The following is a 21,911-nucleotide window of genomic DNA, read 5'->3' as shown; positions in this document are numbered from 1 at the left end:
TACATAACCTTATCTAAACGTTGGAAGCAGCGAACAGTACAAGGCCACGTATACCGGCTAGATGCAGCCCTCACAAGTCACAATTTTCTAATAATATTACGACAAAAATCCACGGATATAAGTTTTACCAGACACAAAAAATAAAATAATAATTATTTATGAAAAAGTGTATGGTGTGGAAAGGTACTGGTGCAAGATATACAAAAAGTCTATATTATTATTATTTATGGTACAAAAAGCACCAATGCTTATAGGTATGATAGATTTGGATTTGTCATAAAATTTGAGTGAAGTTCGCCTTGTGACCTTAACTGACAATGATCACAATGAGATAAATCAGTCTAAGTGTGTTTTTAGATAATAAGGAAACCTCACAATCACTACTCAAAAGATGTCGAGATTAGAAGTAAAACGGCTTAAATTATATGTAATCGACTAGCTTAAACCAAAAAGGCCAATATACCGTCACATCTAGAGTCCAACTTAATTGAAACCTTGTAGTTACTAAATCAACTAGCCAACTAACTTAATTGGAACAATCTCTCTAAAATACACCAATATAATACTGATCATCAATATAAAATGCACGGGTGAAAATACTAGTATATAATAATATAATATTACTTCCAATATTCCCAGTCTCAATTTTCATATGCACATAACCATCCAGCTAGCATATATAATACCAAACAGTCACCTTCTTCCTAGACTTTTATCAGTACTTTTTCTTATTTTTTGTGGTGAGAAGTTACAGGGTGGGAATGTATATTTTTGTGGTCGGAAGTTGGACAGTTGGCCAATTAACCAGATAACCGGAAAAGAGAAAGCCAACCAAATTGAAAAATATAAGAAGCTCCACTACCACTCCCTCCTCTGCTTATCCTAGCATTCATCTTCTTCCTCAATTCCTCCCTGCAACTACCACTCATGGATCCTTACAAGGTATACTCATAGTGTGTATGCAATGTATGTATATGTTTTGGTTGTATAGAACTCCACCCCCCCCCCGCATGCATGCATGGGGTAGTTCTAGCTACCTTGTTTAATTTGCACTTTTGATCTCGTAATGTTGGAACCTTTTGGTCGAGCCCGTTGCACAGGTCTTTTAGTGTAGTTTGCAGATTATTATATAACAATTAGGTTTACTCAACTAGCCTGGGTATAACTTTTTAGTATATATATATATATAATTTAACCTGTTGAGATTTTTACAAGCGTCTTGGTTTCAGAACCGGCCATCCAGTGCCTACAACTCCCCTTTCTTCACCACCAATTCCGGGGCTCCGGTGTGGAACAATAACTCTTCCCTCACGGTTGGGTCTAGAGGCAAGTAGTTCTGTTAAATATGCGATTGAAAGTCGGTTTTTGTATGTGTACTTTATGTTAAAGAGTTTTTGGTTGATCAATCTGCAGGTCCGATACTGCTGGAAGACTACCATTTGGTGGAGAAACTCTCGAATTTCGACAGGGAACGCATCCCGGAGCGTGTGGTGCACGCGCGGGGAGCTAGCGCCAAAGGCTTCTTTGAAGTCACCCATGACATAACTCACCTCACCTGCGCCGACTTCCTCCGCGCCCCCGGCGTCCAGACGCCGATCATCCTCCGATTCTCCACCGTCATTCATGAGAGGGGCAGCCCTGAAACCCTCAGAGACCCTCGTGGTTTTGCCGTCAAATTCTACACTAGAGAGGTAACAATATAATACAAACTTCAATTCATTTAATATAGACTTTTTTGCACTTTTGGTCCCACAACTATGGTGTCACTAACAACTTTGATTCACGACTTTTAAAACTTATAGAATTAGTCCACTACTATGACTTTCTTAGCAAATTTGGTCATTCCAGATTTCCAGTGCATTTTTCGTTCAATTTTGTCAAGAAATTTTAACATAAATAAATAAATTATTTTTTTATTTATTTAGGTCATTAGTTAATAATTTATTTATTTATGTCATTAGTTTGCGAGATAGAAAAGACAATATTACCCATATTAAAATGGGGAGTAAAATTTTTCAGCAAAAATTGAATGGGATCGGAAATGCGCCGGAAGGACCAAATTTACTAAGAAAGTCATAGTCGTGGACCAATTCTATAAGTTTTAAAAGTTGTGAATCAAAATTATTAATGAGACTATAATTGTGGGACCAAAAGTGCAAAAAACTCTTTAATATATATACCTTTTAATCATATAAATTAGTGGATTATTTCATTATGAATATTGTTTCAGGGAAACTTTGACATGGTGGGGAACAATTTTCCGGTGTTCTTCATCCGGGACGGGATGAAGTTCCCGGACATGGTTCACGCGCTGAAGCCCAACCCGAAATCCCACATCCAAGAAAACTGGAGAGTCCTGGACTTCTTCTCCCACCACCCAGAAAGCCTCCACATGTTCACTTTCCTCTTCGACGATATCGGCATTCCTCAGGACTACCGCCACATGGAAGGCTCCGGCGTCAACACCTACACTCTCATCAACAAGGCCGGCAAGTCCCACTACGTCAAGTTCCACTGGAAACCCACCTGCGGGGTCAAGTCCTTGCTCGAAGACGAAGCCATAAAGGTCAAAATCATAAACTCATAGTTAGATTGTACATTTATATTTATATATTATTTTAAATCAATATTCTAGAAGGCATTAGGCCCTAATAGGGCACGAAGACGCTAGGCGACCGCCTAATTGAAAAAAAAATAAAAATAAAAATCCCCTCAACACCAATTAAAAAAAAAAGTTTCACCTGACTCGACCACGTTTGGAGTAGAGTTGGCCGACTAACAATGGCCTACCTCCATTTTTGCATCGGCCCAGAGCGCTTAGCACCTAAGCGGTAGCTTAAGTTGATTTTTATAATACTGTATATTATATAATATTACAGAACACGTTAGGCACTAGTCGGACGCTCGGGGTGCCTAGGCAGTCATGTAATTTTCGTATATGGTCTTCACTTTTCCAAACTAGTTAATTGCATATGTTAGATGGTTAATTGAGTACATGACTGTAGAAATATAAAAGAAAAGTAGTTAAACATGCTAAAAAACCACTCATTCAAATTTGTCATTGACTCAGTCTAGTTAGGCGTCCAATTCGGTTGACTAAAAGCTGCCTAGACTAAAAATTGTTCGACCTTGGGGTGCTTAGGTGAGTATCTAACCCGATTTTTGTTATTATATCCTTAACACATTCCTCATATGGGAATACTTTTTAATAGGCTCTAAATAGTGAATCATAATTTTCTCAATTAATTATGATATCAAATTGAAACATGTGTGAATTGTGCATTTAATATGCTTTTTATGGGTGATATTTATGTGTTTACAGGTGGGCGGCGCGAACCACAGCCACGCCACTCAGGATCTGTACGACTCCATCGCCGCCGGAAACTACCCGGAGTGGAAGCTTTTCATTCAGACCATCGACCCTGACTTCGAAGACAACTTCGATTTTGACCCGCTCGACGTGACCAAGACCTGGCCGGAGGATCTGGTGCCGTTGCAGCCGGTGGGTCGCCTGGTTTTGAACAAGAACATTGATAATTTCTTCAACGAGAACGAGCAGCTGGCATTTTGCCCGTCGATTGTGGTGCCCGGAATCTATTATTCCGACGATAAGCTGCTGCAGACTCGGATCTTCTCCTATTCCGATACCCAGAGGTACCGGCTCGGCCCCAACTATCTGCAGCTGCCGGCGAATGCTCCCAAGTGTTCCATGCACAACAATCACTATGATGGGTCCATGAACTTCATGCACAGAGACGAAGAGGTGAGCTTCAGTTCTTGCATTATATTGTTTGCAGGATAATCAAGAATGTATGTTTATATGAATGCCCATTTTGCAGTGTTTAATTTTGTTGTGATTTGAATTGGTTTCAGATTGATTACTTCCCTTCGAGGTATGATCCTGTGAGGCACGCTGAGAGGTACCCAACTCCTGCTGCAGTCTGCACTGGCAAACGTGAGAAGGTATGTAATGTACTACTAAAATTCTTGTTGATTCAATATATAGTTATATATGTGGATAACGGTCCATCTTATAATGTGGGTCCTCGTCCAAAACAATAGCAGTATTAAACTTTGAGTTTATGAACATATACTGTCTAGTTTATGCATATTAATTTTTGAGTTTCTGAACGACAAACATGTAACAAAGTGAATGTTGTAGTGCCAACATATAGTATCTAATTTTTGAATATTAATAATTTTTTAACATATTAGTGTTTAGTTTCTGAACCGGAAGGTGAACCCGGATTCACGATATAATTTGCAACACTTATTATGATGGGCTCCGTAGGAGCACCAAACAACTAGTCATCCCACGACAAAATATTATTTGGACTTGGATCCACCTTGCAAGATGGACCCGAATCCAGAAATACACAATTTATATATTAAAGTTCACAATTTTACATACTAAATGTTCACGATTCAAATTGTGAACATTTGTGTATTTTGAACCTGAGTCCACCTTGTAAGGTGGACCCCGTCCATGGTATAATTGTTGTCATCCCACCTAGTGGACTGTTAAATTATTATAATTCAGTAATTTACACACCACTATCTTATTGAACTAGGGTGTCAATTTGGCCTTGAGGGTGATGGAATTTGGTCTTGTGGGCAAAAATCATGCAAATAGATTACGATAATTCTTGTTTCTTGATAAATATGTTTCCTGTGACAGTGTGTGATTGGGAAGGAGAACAATTTCAAGCAACCTGGGGAGAGATACCGTTCATTCTCACCAGACAGGTATGTATATATATATATATATATATATTCTCTACTGTACTTCCTCCATATCCATTAAGAATTTCTGCTGGTTAATGTAATACTAAGAACCCATTATTGCACGTTGTTTAATTAACCTTGTCTGTCTGTCATGTCTTCTTGTTCAGGCAGGAGAGGTTTATCTGCCGCTGGGTTGATGCCTTGTCTGATCCAAGAATTACTTATGAGATTCGCAGTATTTGGATCTCGTACTGGTCTCAGGTCTGTATCCATCCTTACCTACTCTTCATATAATATATCATATCCATCAGAAGTAAAAACTAGACCACTTATTGGGTGACGTAGAGATTCGAACCTATGACTTTCAGTTTGGCACTGATACTAAATTGAAGCATGTGTACTATCTCAACTAAAAGCCTAAGCTGATAGTTGGATTGCACATTAATAGTTATATGCTCAACAATCTTAATGGGTGAAAACAAGATTCATTGATGCTATGTTGTTGTGGTTGTGTATGCAGGCTGATAAATCCTTGGGACAGAAGATTGCTTCCAGGCTGAACATGAGGCCAAACATGTGAAGAAGCTGTTGAAGGGGGTTGATCTCTGATCTTCTGATTCTTGATTTTAGCTGCTAGCTAATCTGTCTGTAATCCAGGCCGTCCATCACATTACAAGGACACATACATATATATTTTTGGGTTTTCTTTTTTGCTTGAATACAATGATGATGATATGATATGATGTTGAGTTTTGTGTAATAAGAGTGTTGAATTATAATATGGAAGTCCCCACTGCAAATACTTCCTTAGTTCCTCAGTAACCACACAAACATATATACACCTTTCTTCTGCAGTTTTTCTTTCAATATTTCTCCAAGAAAGAAGTTTGTTACTCCGTATCTTATACTCTGCTACCGTAACTTGGTCAAATCCAAATTAGTTTCAAAGGGATATGTTAGATGTCATTTAAAAAAAAAAAACATGCCAGAGAAAAATGTAATTATCAGTACATACCATGTAACAACGAAAAATTAGAAAACATGCCAATTAAATAATTAAACAAGTATAATATGTGTAATTGAATGTTTTTTTAAAAAAAATTATTTAAGTGCAATTTGATTTGAATACATTTCAATTTGTCATCCCAATTAACATGACAGTGAAAAATGCAACCCTCAGTACATACCATGTAACAATGACGAAAAATTACAAAATTATTTCAATTGCACGTATTTTACTTGTTTGATAATTCAATTAGAAAAATATTTCAATAAGTTTAATGACTTATTTGACAATTTATTTTGTACATTTTTGTATAAATAGTAGAATAACATTATGGCTCTGTTGGACATAGCTTATTTAGGAGCTTATAACTTATTCTAAGCTACTAATACGTTATAAGCTCTGTTTGGTAATGTTCACAAAATAAGCTTGTAGTTCTTAAAATAAGAGCTTATTTTGGAACACTACCTTAGGTAGCAGCGTTTCAAAATAAGCTAGTAACTTCTTAACTTTTTTTTTTTTTTTTCATTTTTATCCTTATTATTTTAAAGAAACAATATCATTTGCCCTTCCCAATTAAAACTCTTTTTTTTTTTTTTTTTTTTTTTTTGAAAGTTACTGGCTCTATTACATTGTAGTATCTGTTCATATACTTTCTCAACCTACTGAAACACAAAGAACCAATAACGCCTCCACTGAGGCTTGAACTCATAATCTTTCAAATGGAAGTCCAACCCAATTAAAACTCTTTACTTCTCCTTTATCTGCAATTTTCACTACAAATCATTTATTATTATTATTAAACATTTTAAAGAAATGACAAATCCTTTATCCGCACCTTTATCCTTTATTATTATTATTATTATTATTATTATTAGGGAAAAGGGTCAAATAAGCCCACCAACATTTGCTAAAGAGTCAATTAACCCCTTAAACTTTTTAAAGGTGAAATTACACCCATAAACAATGCATTTTGATGCAATGAAGTCTAAATACAGGTAAATGACCTGCTATCATAGGTCATCGAAGATCCGACTATTTTCTGACGTATTTTTCGGCGAATTTTCAAGCAAAAAAGTAACCGGCGATTGCGGACTCCGGTGACCACTGTGGTCACCTTCTCCCCGGAGATGGCCACCACAATGGTGGGTAATGGTGGCCTTCTCGACCGGAGAAGGCAACCCAAATCTGGGTTGCCTTTTCCGGCGAGAAGGTGACCACAGTGGTCATCGGAGTTTGTCACCGGTGACCTTTCGACGGTCGCCGGTCATTTTTTGCCGTAAAATACGTCGGAATACGTCAAAAAATTGTCAGATCTTCAATGACGTATGCTAGCAGGTCATTTACCTGTATTTGGGCTTCATTGCATCAAAATGCATTGTTTATGAGTGTAATTGCACCTTTAAAAAGTTGGAGGGGCTAAGTGACTCTTTAACAAATGTTTGAGGGCCTATTTGACCCTTTTTCCTAATTATTATTATTATTTTAAGATTGATTATCTAATATGTATTATGAATAGGATGAAGATGTTATGAGATGCTAGATCGTGATTATGCTAATAGTTTTATTTTAAAATGTTAATTTTTTTGAAGGCAAAATGTTAAATTTTAATATGTAAACAAACTAATTTAAATTTTATGAAGATGTCATTTTTAGTTTTTTTACATTTATCAGTTTATCAAACAACTAATTTTACTAAACACTTTAAAGCATAACAACTAGCTTAACAACTCTTCATTTATCAGTTCCTATCTTATAACTTTTAAGCTTTCAGCTACCTTTTCAGTTAGGTTTGCCAAACATAACCTATATTAGTATTAGTATTTAAGTATTTTGTTGCTCGCACAGGTTTATCTAATTGATTCAAAAATCTTTGGCAAATCCAACTTATTAAAAAAAATAAAAATAAAAATAAAAAACAAAAAAAACACATAGGTAGTGTGATGAGTGTGCGAGATGTGTGGTAGGAGTTGGGTATTTCCGTTAATAGTAGGCGGTGTTTGCGGGTCTGCTCCTTCCTTCATTCAATGCCGTTGGAGTCTTTCCCCCCAAAAAATAGTATACCAGTGGGCGTTGCACTACATTCTCCGCCGTTTTCTGAGTTTTACTGTGCATACATCACAATCCAATCCCCAATAATCTGTACTTGCTTGTTGCTTTGAATGATTATACGCGTCATTCATGCCTCAAATTCCGCCTTGAATATGAGATGTGAAGAGCACAGTTTACCAATCTACTTCTATTGTGTTTAGAGTTCCAGCGGCGAGCGATCGATCGATCAATCGAGTTCTCGTAACGATGGAGAAGTCAGATCATGCACCGAAGTTGTATTCAAAGATGCGGCTCTGGGAGTTCCCAGATCAATACGTTATTGAGCCTTCCGATGGATCTTCCGGTTCGCGTTTGGCGATCAGCAGGGCAGATGCGTCTATGAATTTAATCGGTTTGCTGCTTACTGCTAATACTATATTGTATTTGATATTTGATATTTTCCTAGCTTTTAATTTGTTTTCATCAACCTAATTATGTATCTTACCTGCACTTTTGCTTCTTTAGATGAAATACCGCAGTGCAGTTCGCTCCGTGTTCCTAAAATTAAGAAAATCTTTGGAATTGTTGGTATGGTGAAGCTTGTTGCAGGCAAGTCAGTCATGTTCAGTATATAAAATCAATAAATATATACAGTTTCCATTTAATGGATATAGGTTTCTGATAGTGGACTTATTATTCTTTGTACTCTTTGTGTTTGTATTTATATTTGTAAGAGAAGAAAAGGTAATTTGATAAACATAAAATGAAAGAAGTATTTGAGATTGTTACAGCTTGAAATCTTACTGCATTGCACCTTTGAATGGTTTCAGGATCGTACTTAATAGTTATAACAGAACGCGAATGTGTTGGTTCTTACATTGGGCATCCTATTTATAAAGTCACATCGTTGAAGGTTTTACCTTGTGATCATTCTCTCAAGAACTCTCCTATGGAACAGGTTGGTTTCTACTACTCCTTTCAACTACTCTTGTTGTCTTGAAGCTTCTTAGAATGGTGCCTATCCTTAGTTGTCTTGAAGCTTCTTATAATGGTGCCTATCCTGTGTTCTGATATTGGCTTTCAATTTTTGGCAGAAAAAGATGGAGGCAGAATTTATTTCACTGCTAAATGTTGCAGAAAAGACTCATGGCCTGTACTTCTCTTATGATGTCAATATAACACTGAGGTGACTATTGCTTTGATATTTATAACTTATAAGGCATCACTTTTTCCTTGTTCTTTAAATTTTTGTTAGCTTATGCCACTTGAAAGATTTATGTATATCTATCTAGAGTTACATACTAATGCATGAGAGTGATTTATGAGTATCTTTGAACTGATGATGAATTAAGAACAACGATTTTGATTTTCATGAAGCTTTATACGTGGACAAATTTGTTTCACCTGAAACTAGCAATGTTTTGCCAGGTTATTTGGGAAAAGTGTTCACTCCCTGAAAGTTGTTGTACCTTTGATAATTGAGCTAAGCATCTGCATATCTGACCTGTGCTCTAGCTCATGTAGAATTCTTAAGAAATTAGTGATTACATTAATTTCTTCTGCATAGTCATGTGATGTGACACATTCTTTTTTATATTCATCTTAATACTATTTGATGTCTAGTTATGGTGGATAAAAGGGAGCCAAGGCTTGGAGAGCAAACCCTTATCTCATTCTTTGTTTAATTTGCAGGTGTACTTAGTTATCATTTGTAAGAATAACTGAAAAGAAAGAATAATAAATAATTATGTTGACTCCTTTCAATAATTCTATTTTTGTAGCTCTTCTACTTGTTATTTAGTAGGACTGTTGTGATGTTTAAGTATTTGTTGGACAATACCTGTATGTGCTATTTTCATTACAGTCAGAAACTTGCAATTTGTATTGCAGTGCTCAGCGATTATATGATTTGGGTGAATCTAAAATGCTTCCTCTTTGGAGACAGGTTAGCCTTTTTGCTGTCACATAGTTTTGATTCCTTAAACTATGTCATTCAATTTTGTGAAGTAGGCAGCATTATTTCTATTGCCATGTATCTATTTGATCCTTGGCCGCTTTGCTTGATGGCATTGATGAGATTTCACCTGAAACCTTGATATTGTGATATTCAATTCCAAATTCGTCTTTGGTGTATCACAGGCAGACCCTCGGTTTATTTGGAACAACTATATAATGGAGGCTCTTATAGATAGCAAGGTCAAATCATTCCCTTAAATGCACCAAATCCCCATCTATATCTATAACTCACTGAATACACCATATTTCTTTTGCAGCTCGACCCCTTCTTGCTACCTGTTGTCCAGGGCAGTATCCATGTTTTCTAATTAAGTTTTGGTTCTTTATATAGCCTTATATTTCTGTCACTGTTCAGTATGGTGGGTTGTCATGTATTCTGTTCAAAGTTATGCCTTAACTTACCATCAGGTTTTAACAACTTTCAAGCAGCCATTGGAAAAGACATTATTGATATTACACTGATTGCACGAAGGTGCAATAGAAGAACTGGTATTTAAGAGCCTAAAATTTATTTTTAATTATTCTCCCTGCCTTTAAAATATAAATAAATGATGAAAGTGATAACACCAATGAGCTATGATACATATTCACTAGGCTGAAAATGATAGAAAGTGAGACATCTGCTTTCACAAAGTAGCCATTGGCAAATTATTTATACTTCAATCACATGATTGGAATTATTGTTCAGTAAAGATACAGTCTTGATTTCCTATATGAACCATTAATTTAGGCACGCGGCTTTGGAGAAGAGGGGCTGATTCTGATGGATATGTCGCAAATTTTGTGGAAAGTGAACAAATCATGCAAATTAATGGATTCACAGCATCGTTTGTCCAGGTAGACTTTCTCTATTGAAAATGCAACAGCTTTCAAGTTGGACTTATCATAAGTTGCAAGCTTCCTGTTATAAAAAGAGCATGGTCCAGTATGTTTGTATATTGAAATTGTGATGTGGCAATCTTTCTGCTGTATGAGTGTATGACTGTATCAGCAGCTAGAAATTTGAAACAACGTATGTTTAACTATAAGGTGCTAAATTATCTAGTCCTATGCCGCTTGAACTTGCATTAGTTCTGTCCATATGGATTATAGGCTTGTTCTTTAACAGATAATTCAGTGAAAAAGTTTATTGCTGGTTAATTTTTCTAAAATTGCATGCATAGTTCATAGTTTGTTGAATCTATTAATAATCTCACATTATTACATGTGACTCTACTCTTTGGATTTCCTTTTGTAGATCCGAGGGTCAATCCCTTTACTGTGGGATCAGATTGTTGATTTAACATATAAGCCCAAGTTTGAGACAGTCAGACAAGAGGAAGTAGTGAGTAGCAGAATGTTGTCTCTTAATTTTTACTCATTAGTCACCTCTTCGTCTTAGTAATTTATTTTATATAACACATGCAGCCTCGAGTGATTGAGCGGCACTTTTTTGATCTGAGAAAGAAATATGGAAATGTGATAGTCATTGATCTTGTCAATACGGTACATAATTATAATCTCTTACTCTTGCTATTAGCTTTGCCAATATGTTTGGCCTGGTTTCACTTTTTTAGTGGAGAGTAGTAGAACTATCTAGATGATCAATAGTATGTCCATACACATCAAACTTTCATCTGGTATAATTACATGAGGTTTAAGTGTGTTCTTGATCATGCTTAGTCATTTTCCATTCAGTCATTGTATTGATATTTAGGAACAGAAGAAGATGATGCAGTATTTGAGTGGGGAAAACAGAAAATGTTACAGTTGTTCAACCTCAAGGAAATGCAATACGACTTTTACTCCATCAGAATGATAAATCTGTATAACAGATCAAGGAAAACAGAAGGCAGTTCACTTGGAAAATGATTAAATGAATGGAACATGTCACTGATACTTGAAAATGCAGACTACATTTAAGCTTTATTGTTTCTCTCCAGAAAAATAGAATGATTTGATTTAGTTGTCTGCCTTTTTTCAATTGTGTAACAGCATGGAGCAGAGGGACGCTTAAGTGAAAAGTTCAGTGGTGCAATGCAGCATCTTGCTAGTGATGATGTGAAGTAGGACATCTTTCTAATGAGAGTTTAATTGTATGAAGTAACTTGCAGCAATCCATGCTAATACCATACAATCTTTGTAGATACTTGCACTTTGATTTTCATCACATATGTGGACATGTTCATTTTGAGAACCTCTCCATACTTTATGATCAAATCGAGAGTTTCCTCACCAAAAACAGGTACATACTCTTCTCATATAGAAACTAATGTGCATATCTGAAAAAATATTTATCATTTCCAAGCCCGTAGAAGCCTTAGTGCAGATCACCAATATATGATCTTAACTATTCAACGGACTATATATGCTAGAGTATGCATGTAAAGCAGATCCTTCTCTGGAGCTTCTTGATTTTATATAGCCAGAGGCCCTTGCTATATTGACGTGTATGTTTATTTTTATGTTAAGGTACTTTCTACTGAATGAAAAAGCTGAGAAACTTGAGGCGCAACTTGGAATTGTGAGGACTAATTGCATAGATTGCTTAGATCGAACAAATGTCAGTCAGGTATGTTTTCTCCTTTGAAAAACACGATATCATCTTTTATGATGGCAAAATACAGAAGGTGATATACTGATATGTGAGTATTGTTATTATTATTATTTACTTGACTCACAAACTGATTTCCATATATGTTTCTCCACAATCAATATCTTATTCTTGCACTTCCAAGTGTTCCCTCAAGTTAAGCATACACCCTACATTTCGTTGACTGAACTTCACTTTGGAGGTTAATATGTAATCACATTTACACTATTCTATTTATATATGATATTGAATCCTTGGGGGGGCACCTTCTGTCATCTTTGAGATATTCTTCTGGTTCACTTGATATATGTAGTTGAAATTCCAAGATATTTTCATGGTTAAGATCATGACTCTCTATCTCTCCTCAAAGAAAAGTTCTATAACCATGTTTGCAGAGCATGGTTGGTAGGAAATTGTTGGAATTCCAACTCAGAAGGCTTGGTGTTTTTAATGCTGAAGAAACCATTAGCACCCACCCCAACCTTGATGAGAACTTCAAAGTCTGTGAGTACTTGACTACTGTTGTGACTAATGCTTTTTTCCAGTATGTAGATGCTTTCTATATGTTGCACATTCTTCTGTTTTACTTTTCACCCTCTAAATTTTGTCTTCAGTGTGGGCTAATCATGGCGATGATATAAGTACTCAATATTCTGGAACTCCTGCTTTAAAGGGAGATTTTGTCAGGTAACTAATTGTGTATCTTTCTATAGAAGTCTTGAACAACCATACTTCAAGCTTGTACTTTCTTTAGTGAGGAAATATTAGAGCTAATGTTCTTTCAATATGTGCTGTTTGACTCGACTACACATCATTAATGGAGTCTCTGATGAGCTTTCTTGCTAATTTACTCTATAAGCTTTGGAATTCTGATTGAGGGTTGGATATGCAGATATGGTAAAAGAACTTTCCAAGGGATCGTCGATGATGGCTATAATGCCATGATGCGCTACTACTTGAACAACTTCCGGGATGGTACAAAACAGGTACATGGTTCATTTGGAGCACATTCATAATGGCTGCTACTATATAGCTTTAAATACAGTTAGATGTACATCTAGTTGTTAAGAAGTGTATACATACAAGAATATGTTTGGCTTTTTCACTTGTGGTCTGTATTTTTATGAATCTGTATACTGATAGTCTTTGCAATTTTTTCCACTCCAAAGGATGCAATTGATTTATTGCAAGGACATTACATTGTCTCTGTTGCCCGCGACTCTATGAAGGCATCTCAAAGAGCAGGCCTTCAAGCTGTTGCTGTGAGTACTTTTAATTTGTTGTTTTCAGAAACCCATCACAGCATGCAGACATTTAATTAGGTTCATCTTCAACAGCTGCCAGAAATAATGTAGCAAACAACTGTTTCTGATATTTCCATGATCTTCCACAGTTCATACACAGATTCACCTAACACTAATCTTGCTCCTTTGCAGTCATTTCCACTGGCTTGCGCGCTGATTATCACTGGGTTCTTTTTCGCCCTCTTGTCACTAAGGCAAGGTGAGTTTTCATGATTGGAAATATAGCAATATAGCAGCATTCATCCTGATACAATTTCTCATGTATCTGCAACATCAACAACAAATAACACCTTGCTTTCGTGCTTGTTTCTGCAGTTCGACATGATCCTTGGAACCTGCTGTATTCACTGGCCTGGGCAAGCATAAGCATGGGAATAGCTGCATTTGTGAAAGCAAATGGCCGCGTTTTCTGTAACAGGCCACGCCTCCACCAGCCCAGACGCTGATTTGCAGGTTCTGCTGCATCATTACTCATATTAACTCCATACTTTTCATCTCTCTCGTTTAACCGAACAATGTTACCAATCACGTCTTGACAAACAACAGATACAAGTAAACTGGCTGCTGGAAGTGTCATGGCTCAAGGGCCTGGCTGCTGAAAGTAAAAGGCAAAAATGAACCAGCTGCTGAAACAAATCGACTTTTTTTAATATCTTAGTGTAAATCAAGCGATACTCTATGCAATTATTTGAATTTAACGATGTACAACATATGCATTGAATTATTACAGTAATGAGCAAACGAATCTACTAGTATGTAACAACTTGCCAGTAATAGTAGGCCATAATTTAGTCTCAGGGCCTCTCCATTGCTTCAATCTGTTCCAATGTTTCCATAACTTGTTTCATGGAAGGCCTTTTCCTAGGTTCTTCATCTATGCATCTGAGCGTAAGCTCAGACGCATGTAAGGCCGCCCTGGAATGATACTGTCCTTCCATCCAAGCATCCATTATGGTTTTAAGCTTCTTTCTCTGATTCAGCATCGGTTTTGCCCATTCCACCAAGTTCTGTTTATCCGAGGGTCGTTGAGCATCAAATGCTCTCAATCCCGTCAACATTTCTAGCAGGACCACGCCAAAGCCATACACATCGCTTTCCACATATAGATGGCCTGTACGTTTTAAAATGACCACCACTGTATATGCCCGGGAGGTGTATTAAGTAAACAATTGAAGGACGTGTTTTGTCTTACCTGTTGCAATGTACTCTGGTGCAGCATAGCCATATGTGCCCATTATTCGGGTTGTAATGTGTGAATTTCCAGCAGAAGGTCCCAGTTTAGCTAAGCCAAAATCCGAGATTTTTGCATTGTAATTCTATAAAGCAAAAACAGCACAAAGAATCACGACAACAACAAAAAATATATGCACGCAGCCAACACCATATCCGTTCCTGCAGTCTACGGTAAAAAAACGAGTTCACAGAATCATACCCCGTCAAGAAGAATGTTGGAGGTCTTGAAGTCCCTGTAAATGACTTTTCTAGGCAAAGTGTGCAAAAATGCTAGAGCCTTTGCAGCTCCTATGGCGACTTTGAGCCGTATCTCCCAAGAAAGCGGTTCCATAGCTCCTGCAGGGGAAAACCGTTAGAGCAGTGCACCCACCATTTTATTCATCAGTTTGGGTTTTGTGAAACGAAAGTCCTTACTTCTGAAAAGATGGTTTTCTAAGCTTCCCTTCTGCATAAACTCATACACTAGTAGCAGTTCGTTATCGTCAAAACAGTACCCCAATAACTTAACCACATTAGGATGTGAAAGCCTTCCTAAGAAGTTTACTTCAGACTGCATTCCAGACCAAATAATTAAACACCATCATTCTCAACATCCAACAACAATCGCTAATGAAAGAAAAGGGATAGACAAAACTGTCACAAAATGTTTTTCATGTCACAAACGACAGAATTCCATAAGAAAGGGTTTAAGAACATTAAACAGATAGGTGGAACCAGTTGATAGTGAGACTACACATTTATATTTTTATATATTATGCTCAAATATGTTCTGTAATGTATCTGTCACGGAGGAACATATTCTATGAACAGAAGTATTTTACTTGAAGTGGATCTTTTTGACACCAAAGATCTATGATTACATCACAGAAGTAAGAATGAAGAAAATGGGGAATTGTAGTACCTGCCACTCCTCAAATCCTTGTGTACTTTCAGGGTTCATTTTCTTGATGGCAACAGTAATTCCAACGCCATGTTTAGACGGTGCAAGCGTGTTCTCATCAACCCATCCTTTAAACACTGTCCCAAAACCCCCTGTGCCCAGCACTGAATCAGGCTTAAAATTTCTAGTAGCAGACTTCAAATCAGCAAAACTGTAAATTTTCAAATTTGCTGAGGCTAAAATCTCTCCATTTGCAGATGTATTGTCACTGCCCACTGTTGAAAGCCAGCTTGTTGAAGTCCCTATATGCAAAAATATTGACTATATAAGGCCATTACTCTCTCTCAATTTTGCCAAAAAAATAAAGATGCAAATTCTTGAAATCACAGCCTACAAACTACAATCATCTCAAGAAAAGCTAACTTCGGGGGCAACTCCAGCGAGTTCGTCAGACAGTTAGCTTTATAACCACAAAATTTCGTTCAACTCTCCATAGGAACAGCCTATTAGCCTTCTTAGTTTAAACCGGTCAGATATGAGTAACCTAGACTAGTTTACCTAGTCGGGTCACAATACAGGTTTTACCCGGTGCGCACCTTCGAGATAGTGACTGCGGGTCATCACCAAAAAAAGAAAAACTAACTTCGGGACAATTCTAGTCAAGTTAATTGGAGAGTTGACTTAATAACCACAAGATTTCAAGTTCAACTCGCCATGAGAACTGCTTATTGGCCTACCTAGATTAGTTTAACTCCTCGTAATCCTTTATCTAGAGTTTCACTCAAAATGATCCTTTGTCTAGAGTTTCACCCACACCATCTCAGAAGTTTCCTTAACTATACATGTATACAATTAACAACCAAGAAACCATGGAAAAGCATGAAACTTTGAATACCCAGAATTAGGAAATCACCAAAAAGAGATAAACTTTAGCAAGGAGAAAGAATAAAACCTGGAGTGGAAGGCCTGAGTGAAGAGGTATGGGGGGTAGTGGTGCTAGGATTAACAGAATCTGCAGTTTTCTTGTATCCAAAGCAATTCCCCATTTATCCTCACCACACTCTTCTGCTATTCCAACATCTTTCCTTCCCAACAGTGATCAAATGCAGCGACATGAGCGGCGACGAGGGTGTTCTTGAATTATAACCAAATTTGTTCTTATAAAAATCATAATAATAACAACGAAAAGGGTAGACCGTAGACATGAAAGGCTTGGAAGCAGTCAACTTGAAAGTCATGAACCTTTTTCTTCCCGGGAAACTTCCTCTTTATGCAATTTCATTTCTGCGGTAAAATAAAAAGGACTAAATATCCTTATAACTGCAACTCATAAAACAATCATTCTATGATAAGACAAAATGCTAAATACGGAGTTTAGTTTCTTTTTTTTTAGTACTCGTTGGACTTTTCGCATGTTGGTTTTGTTGTTAAGCAATGTCTTAAGATTACTAGTGATATTGGGAACGTATTTGTTCGTTTTCGTATGTTGATTTTATTGTTAAGCAATATCTTAAGATTGCTAGAGATATTGCCAGTCGCCGGTCACCTTTTTTTTGTCGGAAATTTCGCCAGTTGGTCGCCAATCATATTTTTTTTGCTGGAAATTTCGTTGAAAGGTGGCGTGAACCCTAATGACCTAACAAATCATTAACTTGTTTTTGGGCTTCATTGCACCTAAATGAATTGTTAGTGGGTGTAATTGAACATTTAAAAAGTTTAAGAGTCTAATTAACTTTTAAACTAAAGTTCAAAGTCTATTTCACCCTTTTCCCAAATAAAAATAATAAAAGACCAGGGTATTTATTTTTGGACGTCAACGACGGGGACAACCTTGACCTTTGCGAAATAGTCCCTTTTGAAGTTAAATACAATACGCACATGGATTCAATAAATTAGGTTTTGAATATTCAAAACCGGCAATATGCAATCATTTTGCACCTTCCAATTATTTCGGGAAAAAAAAAAAAATTATTTTCAATCGAAGTAATTTTACATTATATTAGAGTTATGATATTCAGTAAGTCAAATAATCAAATATCACTAATTCATTTATTAACAGAAGCTCGAGACTCTCGTAACCCAACCCCTTAGCACAACATGACCAAAATTAACAATTTTTGTGTCGTCTAATAAGGGGCAGTAACTTTTTTTTTTTTTGGTGCTAACGATTTTTTAAAAAGCAGCTCTTGTGTGAAATCATGAAATTGTAATTATTTTAACTAAAATGTAATACTTTTCGTAGGTCCTTACAAAGTATGTTTTGATTAAAAAGTATTACAGATCTCGAGTGAGATGGTGTTACACAAAACTTACTCTTTTTTAAAAAATCAAAATTTTAACTCAACATCTTATCCATTCATCCAAACATACTACACAAATATGAAACAAATGCACAAAACAGGACATCCATAAATACTAGAAGAAGAAAACACAAGAAAATGAAAGGAAAAAAAAAGTGAAGATCAATCTTATGATAATGACAAAGTTGCGTTATTCCGGTTCTGGCTCTCCCTCTCGAGAATTCTGGCTTTGTGCTTTCTCTTGAAAACGTCTTGTCTAAACTTCTTGGTTTCTTCTCGTATGTCCATCGAGGGCTTCTTCTCTATCCGTTTCTTCTCGAATTCTATCATCCGTTTCTTCTTCGACACTGCCATGGCTGTAGCCTCGTCCTCCTCCCGTTGCTGCTGCATCTCTTCCTGCAGATTTTCGTGCATTTCGTGAATTGCAAAACGAGACGGATTACAGGAGTAATGGTGAACGTGTATAAACCCGAAGAGAACAGACCTGTAGGTTACTAATGAGTCTATCCAGAGACTTGATCTTTCTGTGTGGCCACCGAGGGATACCGAATTCTCTGCACTTCTTCTTGAGTACTGTAAGCCCGACTTTCAGGCTTTTTGAAGCTTCGGTAATTGGTAGGTCAAAATACTTGGCGAGATCTTCCAAAGCAATCCTTGCTATATCTTCGGGTGCTGCCCTTCGTTTCTTAGGTTCTACACAAGTCATAACCAACAATCTCCCATGTTTAACCTCGTTCACATCAATGTTGCAAAAATCGCGCCTAGGCCGCGTCGAGGAACGCCGGAATCGGCCTCCTCCGCGATCTAGGCGGCCGAACCCGGGTTTTTTTTTAAAGGTTATTTGCCAAAACGACGTCGGTTTTGGCGAATAACCTAAAAAAAAAAAAAAAGTTAATAAAAAAAAAAATGGGCGCCTAGCGTCTTTTTCAACACTGGTTCACATACAGTTAAAACGTGTACACTACAGAACCGTTATGCAAATCATGGTATTTGCAAACAATAAAAGCTATTCCCAAGGCATGGGAATAGCTAATACCAAGGCCCCCCTAGGAATGGCTATTCCCCTTGCAAAGGTAATAGCTCATTCCTAGGAATATTATTCCCATGAAAAATGATCATACCAAACAATGGAATAGGTCTATTCTAATTTCTAAGGAATGTTATTCCATTCCTGACCTATTCCATGAACCAAACATGCCATAAGATCAATACTTAGTAATGCTCTTGAATTAGCCTAGCAGATAAGAAACTCGTAGTTCAATATATTGCAGGTCGGTATTTAAACATCGGTTTCTACTTTCTAAACAATGGAAAGTACTTTCACGATTTAGGAGATAAACATCAATTCTCATCATTCTCGACTTTTTTCTAAATCAAGTACTTACTAATGCCAGCATGAGATCATATCGCTGCATAATATATGCAAATAAGGGAAACTATTTAGATGTAAATGATTCAGAAATTAACGAGCATTTTCTGACATCAAAGTTTACCTGATATGCCATTATTCTCGTCAGCATCGGAGTCTGGTATAGAGTTTAGATCCAGAAAACGAACACTGGTTGTCATTTCCATTGGGTGCTTACTAAAATTCTTGCTACTACATGCTTCGGTGAGGAGACTTTGCTCTGAATCTGTAGTTTCCGCACTCCGAGCAAGCTTTGATATGGTATGCAGATCATTAACCAAATCGTGGAAAACCAATCTACAATTTCTAGAGACAAAAATTTAGGAATGGCGTCAGAAATTAGAGCATGGAGTTGAAATGAAGGCTACGAAATTTAAAGTTGAATTTGAGTTAGCAAGGATTTGGAACGGGTTTATCCCCAAATTACAAAAACTAAAGAAATTGTAGAAAATCCGTCAGGATGCACAAAGACGTCATATATTCTTCCAAAAGGTTGAACCCCAACCCTAAGGACCCCCACACCCCGACCTGACAGAGCATTTGGGAGGATGTAAATCAACAAAGACGTCATATATATATATATATATATATATATATATACACGAGTGCAATATGGAACAATGTTGTAGAAGGCGCTAGTCGGGCGCCTAGGGGCGCCTAGGCGTGCAAGTAATAATAAAAAAACATATTGCACACCCAAGAAAAAAAAAAAAAGAACAACAACTTGCCCGAGTTGGCCGACTCAGGCGCCTAGGCCACCTAGTCAACCGACTAATGCCCGCCTAAGGGTAAAATCCCCTCAGCCTAGGGGCATCTAGGCGGACGCATAGGTCGATTTTTACAACACTGAATAATCAAGCTAATATGGTATAGAGTGGATAAACACGGATTAGATACTTCAAAAGAAGCCTTTAGATATACCATAGATCCATAACTATTGCTTGCTATTTGGAGAACTACCCGTCTACCTCCTTTATTAGCAATGCAAGGTATATATATCTCTTCATTCTTCATAAATATCGAATCGAACATGCAAATATATGAATTCTTAGCAAGCATCCATTAATGGAGCTTTATGTAATTTATACTCATCACTTACATGATTTAGGACAATCGAGCAAGATTGGCCTACTATAGTAACAATTTTAATCACGCAATGCAAGGTAGCATACGAACTAGAATGAGAGAAGGCTACACATCTATACATTACAAATAACTCAACCATCAACAAATCATAGATAGCTACATACTTATTTCGAGTAAGAAGAACATAGAAACAAACACAATTAGGTTTCTTGCTTTTTATTTTGTTGGCATTAGGAACATTACATTGCTCATATATATTTATATATATATATATACACACACACACACTATTATCCCCTTCCTTCACTGTGATTAGTGATTACTATCCATACAGACTTCAAATTCACAGCCAAATTAAAACAAATAAAGGCAAAAAAACAGAAAACTATGAACATCAAAAAGTTAATAAACAATAACAATCCAACACAAAAAAAGTTCAGTTCAGCTTACTGAGAAATCGGAATCCATTCGTCACAGAAATCAACAAGCGGAGATTGGGTGCGGAGAGAGTCGAACACATAAACGCATTTCCAGACGCCATTGTTAACCCCCGCGCGCTGCTCTGAAACATCGAATCCGTACAATGTTAGCACTCTGGACCCTCCATTTTCCCCAAAGCTCTTATCTTTCCGATTGCCGAGCAGGTATTCTTTCTCCTCTGTTTCTTCACTCCCTCCGGTTATCCGGTAAACACGCACCGCCCGGAACATCTCTGCGCGCAAAAGAACACAAATTCAACGAATAAAACCAATCATTCAGCTGGTAAAACTAAAAAAGCAGCGAGCGATTTCGGTTATTTATGAATTTCGACGCAGACCCTTTCCAAGGTTTTGCAGTTAATGAAGGGAGGGAGAAGAAAAGGCGTTACCTTTGTACATGGAATTGATGTAAACGACAAGAGCTCGGAGAATGCGAGTCTGAGGTGGAGCCATGGAGATTTTAGATTTACATACATAAAGAAGATAAGGGGGAGTTTAGTGAAAGAGGGAAATGCGGGAGAGGGGAGTAAAGGGGAGAAGAAATGGAGAGAATCTATGGGAGATTTTGGGTTTGCATGAGAGAGGGAGTCTCAGTTGTCACTTCCCCGAGAGAGGGAGAGAGAAAGTGTATTTATTGTCTCTTTCTCTCTCTCTCTCTTCTGCTTCTATGTGACTAGTTTTTGACCTATTTGCTCTCAGTTTGACTTTTAGAATGTCATCGGATAACACCCAAATTGTTACGTCGGTTTGATTTGTGGGGGGAAAAAAGAAAAATTGAATAAATATTGCCTTCAGTAATAAATTATCTATGAAAATGGTTCATGTGTATAAATATTTGAATTAATAATCTATTGAGTTCAATTAAAATTTAAAA

At 37.0% G+C, this 21,911-nt stretch overlaps 4 protein-coding genes across 7 annotated transcripts; 2 read left to right on the top strand and 2 right to left on the bottom strand.

The window, feature by feature from the left end:
* Positions 1–686: 686 nt before the first annotated feature.
* Positions 687–21,690, bottom strand: LOC109177594 (protein RKD5-like). Of its 2 annotated transcripts, XM_019326990.1 has the most exons (6): positions 21,427–21,690; positions 21,009–21,270; positions 19,558–19,778; positions 18,549–18,757; positions 18,197–18,460; positions 687–697 (listed from the first exon to the last, which is right to left on the bottom strand). In XM_019326990.1, exons 1-5 carry the CDS (start codon positions 21,488–21,490, stop codon positions 18,233–18,235), a joined length of 984 nt encoding a protein of 327 aa, XP_019182535.1. In that variant the 5' UTR covers positions 21,491–21,690; the 3' UTR covers positions 687–697; positions 18,197–18,232. The 2 variants fall into 2 exon arrangements, with proteins under 2 accessions (XP_019182535.1, XP_019182534.1); XM_019326989.1 differs by lacking the exon at positions 687–697 and having other exon boundaries at positions 18,098–18,460.
* LOC109177589 (catalase isozyme 1) lies at positions 795–5,592 on the top strand. The gene is made up of 9 exons (XM_019326977.1): positions 795–942; positions 1,230–1,326; positions 1,414–1,691; positions 2,231–2,566; positions 3,323–3,763; positions 3,874–3,963; positions 4,679–4,746; positions 4,893–4,986; positions 5,246–5,592. The coding sequence occupies exons 1-9, from the start codon at positions 928–930 to the stop codon at positions 5,303–5,305; spliced, it is 1,479 nt and encodes a 492-aa protein (XP_019182522.1). The 5' UTR covers positions 795–927; the 3' UTR covers positions 5,306–5,592.
* Positions 7,675–14,448, top strand: LOC109177587 (phosphoinositide phosphatase SAC6). The gene is made up of 21 exons (XM_019326973.1): positions 7,675–8,171; positions 8,285–8,368; positions 8,590–8,717; positions 8,854–8,945; positions 9,650–9,704; positions 9,899–9,955; positions 10,033–10,066; positions 10,184–10,264; positions 10,506–10,612; positions 11,013–11,099; positions 11,183–11,260; positions 11,750–11,820; positions 11,901–11,999; positions 12,227–12,326; positions 12,743–12,851; positions 12,962–13,034; positions 13,240–13,333; positions 13,517–13,609; positions 13,784–13,850; positions 13,967–14,104; positions 14,198–14,448. The coding sequence occupies exons 1-20, from the start codon at positions 8,027–8,029 to the stop codon at positions 14,095–14,097; spliced, it is 1,785 nt and encodes a 594-aa protein (XP_019182518.1). The 5' UTR covers positions 7,675–8,026; the 3' UTR covers positions 14,098–14,104; positions 14,198–14,448.
* On the bottom strand, positions 14,098–17,013 carry LOC109177593 (probable serine/threonine-protein kinase Cx32, chloroplastic). 3 transcript variants are annotated; one of them, XM_019326985.1, is made up of 7 exons: positions 16,717–17,013; positions 15,786–16,066; positions 15,299–15,434; positions 15,084–15,220; positions 14,844–14,967; positions 14,420–14,762; positions 14,098–14,246 (listed from the first exon to the last, which is right to left on the bottom strand). In XM_019326985.1, the coding sequence occupies exons 1-6, from the start codon at positions 16,808–16,810 to the stop codon at positions 14,446–14,448; spliced, it is 1,089 nt and encodes a 362-aa protein (XP_019182530.1). In that variant the 5' UTR covers positions 16,811–17,013; the 3' UTR covers positions 14,098–14,246; positions 14,420–14,445. The 3 variants fall into 3 exon arrangements, with proteins under 3 accessions (XP_019182530.1, XP_019182531.1, XP_019182529.1); XM_019326986.1 differs by having other exon boundaries at positions 14,206–14,276; XM_019326984.1 differs by lacking the exon at positions 14,098–14,246 and having other exon boundaries at positions 14,306–14,762.
* Positions 21,691–21,911: the final 221 nt, after the last annotated feature.

This window comes from Ipomoea nil, unplaced genomic scaffold (assembly GCF_001879475.1).
Source record: "Ipomoea nil cultivar Tokyo-kokei standard unplaced genomic scaffold, Asagao_1.1 scaffold0805, whole genome shotgun sequence".
NCBI lineage: Eukaryota > Viridiplantae > Streptophyta > Magnoliopsida > Solanales > Convolvulaceae > Ipomoea > Ipomoea nil.
The sequence above is the reverse complement of the archived record's forward strand: the minus strand, read 5'-3'. Positions and strand labels throughout refer to the sequence as shown.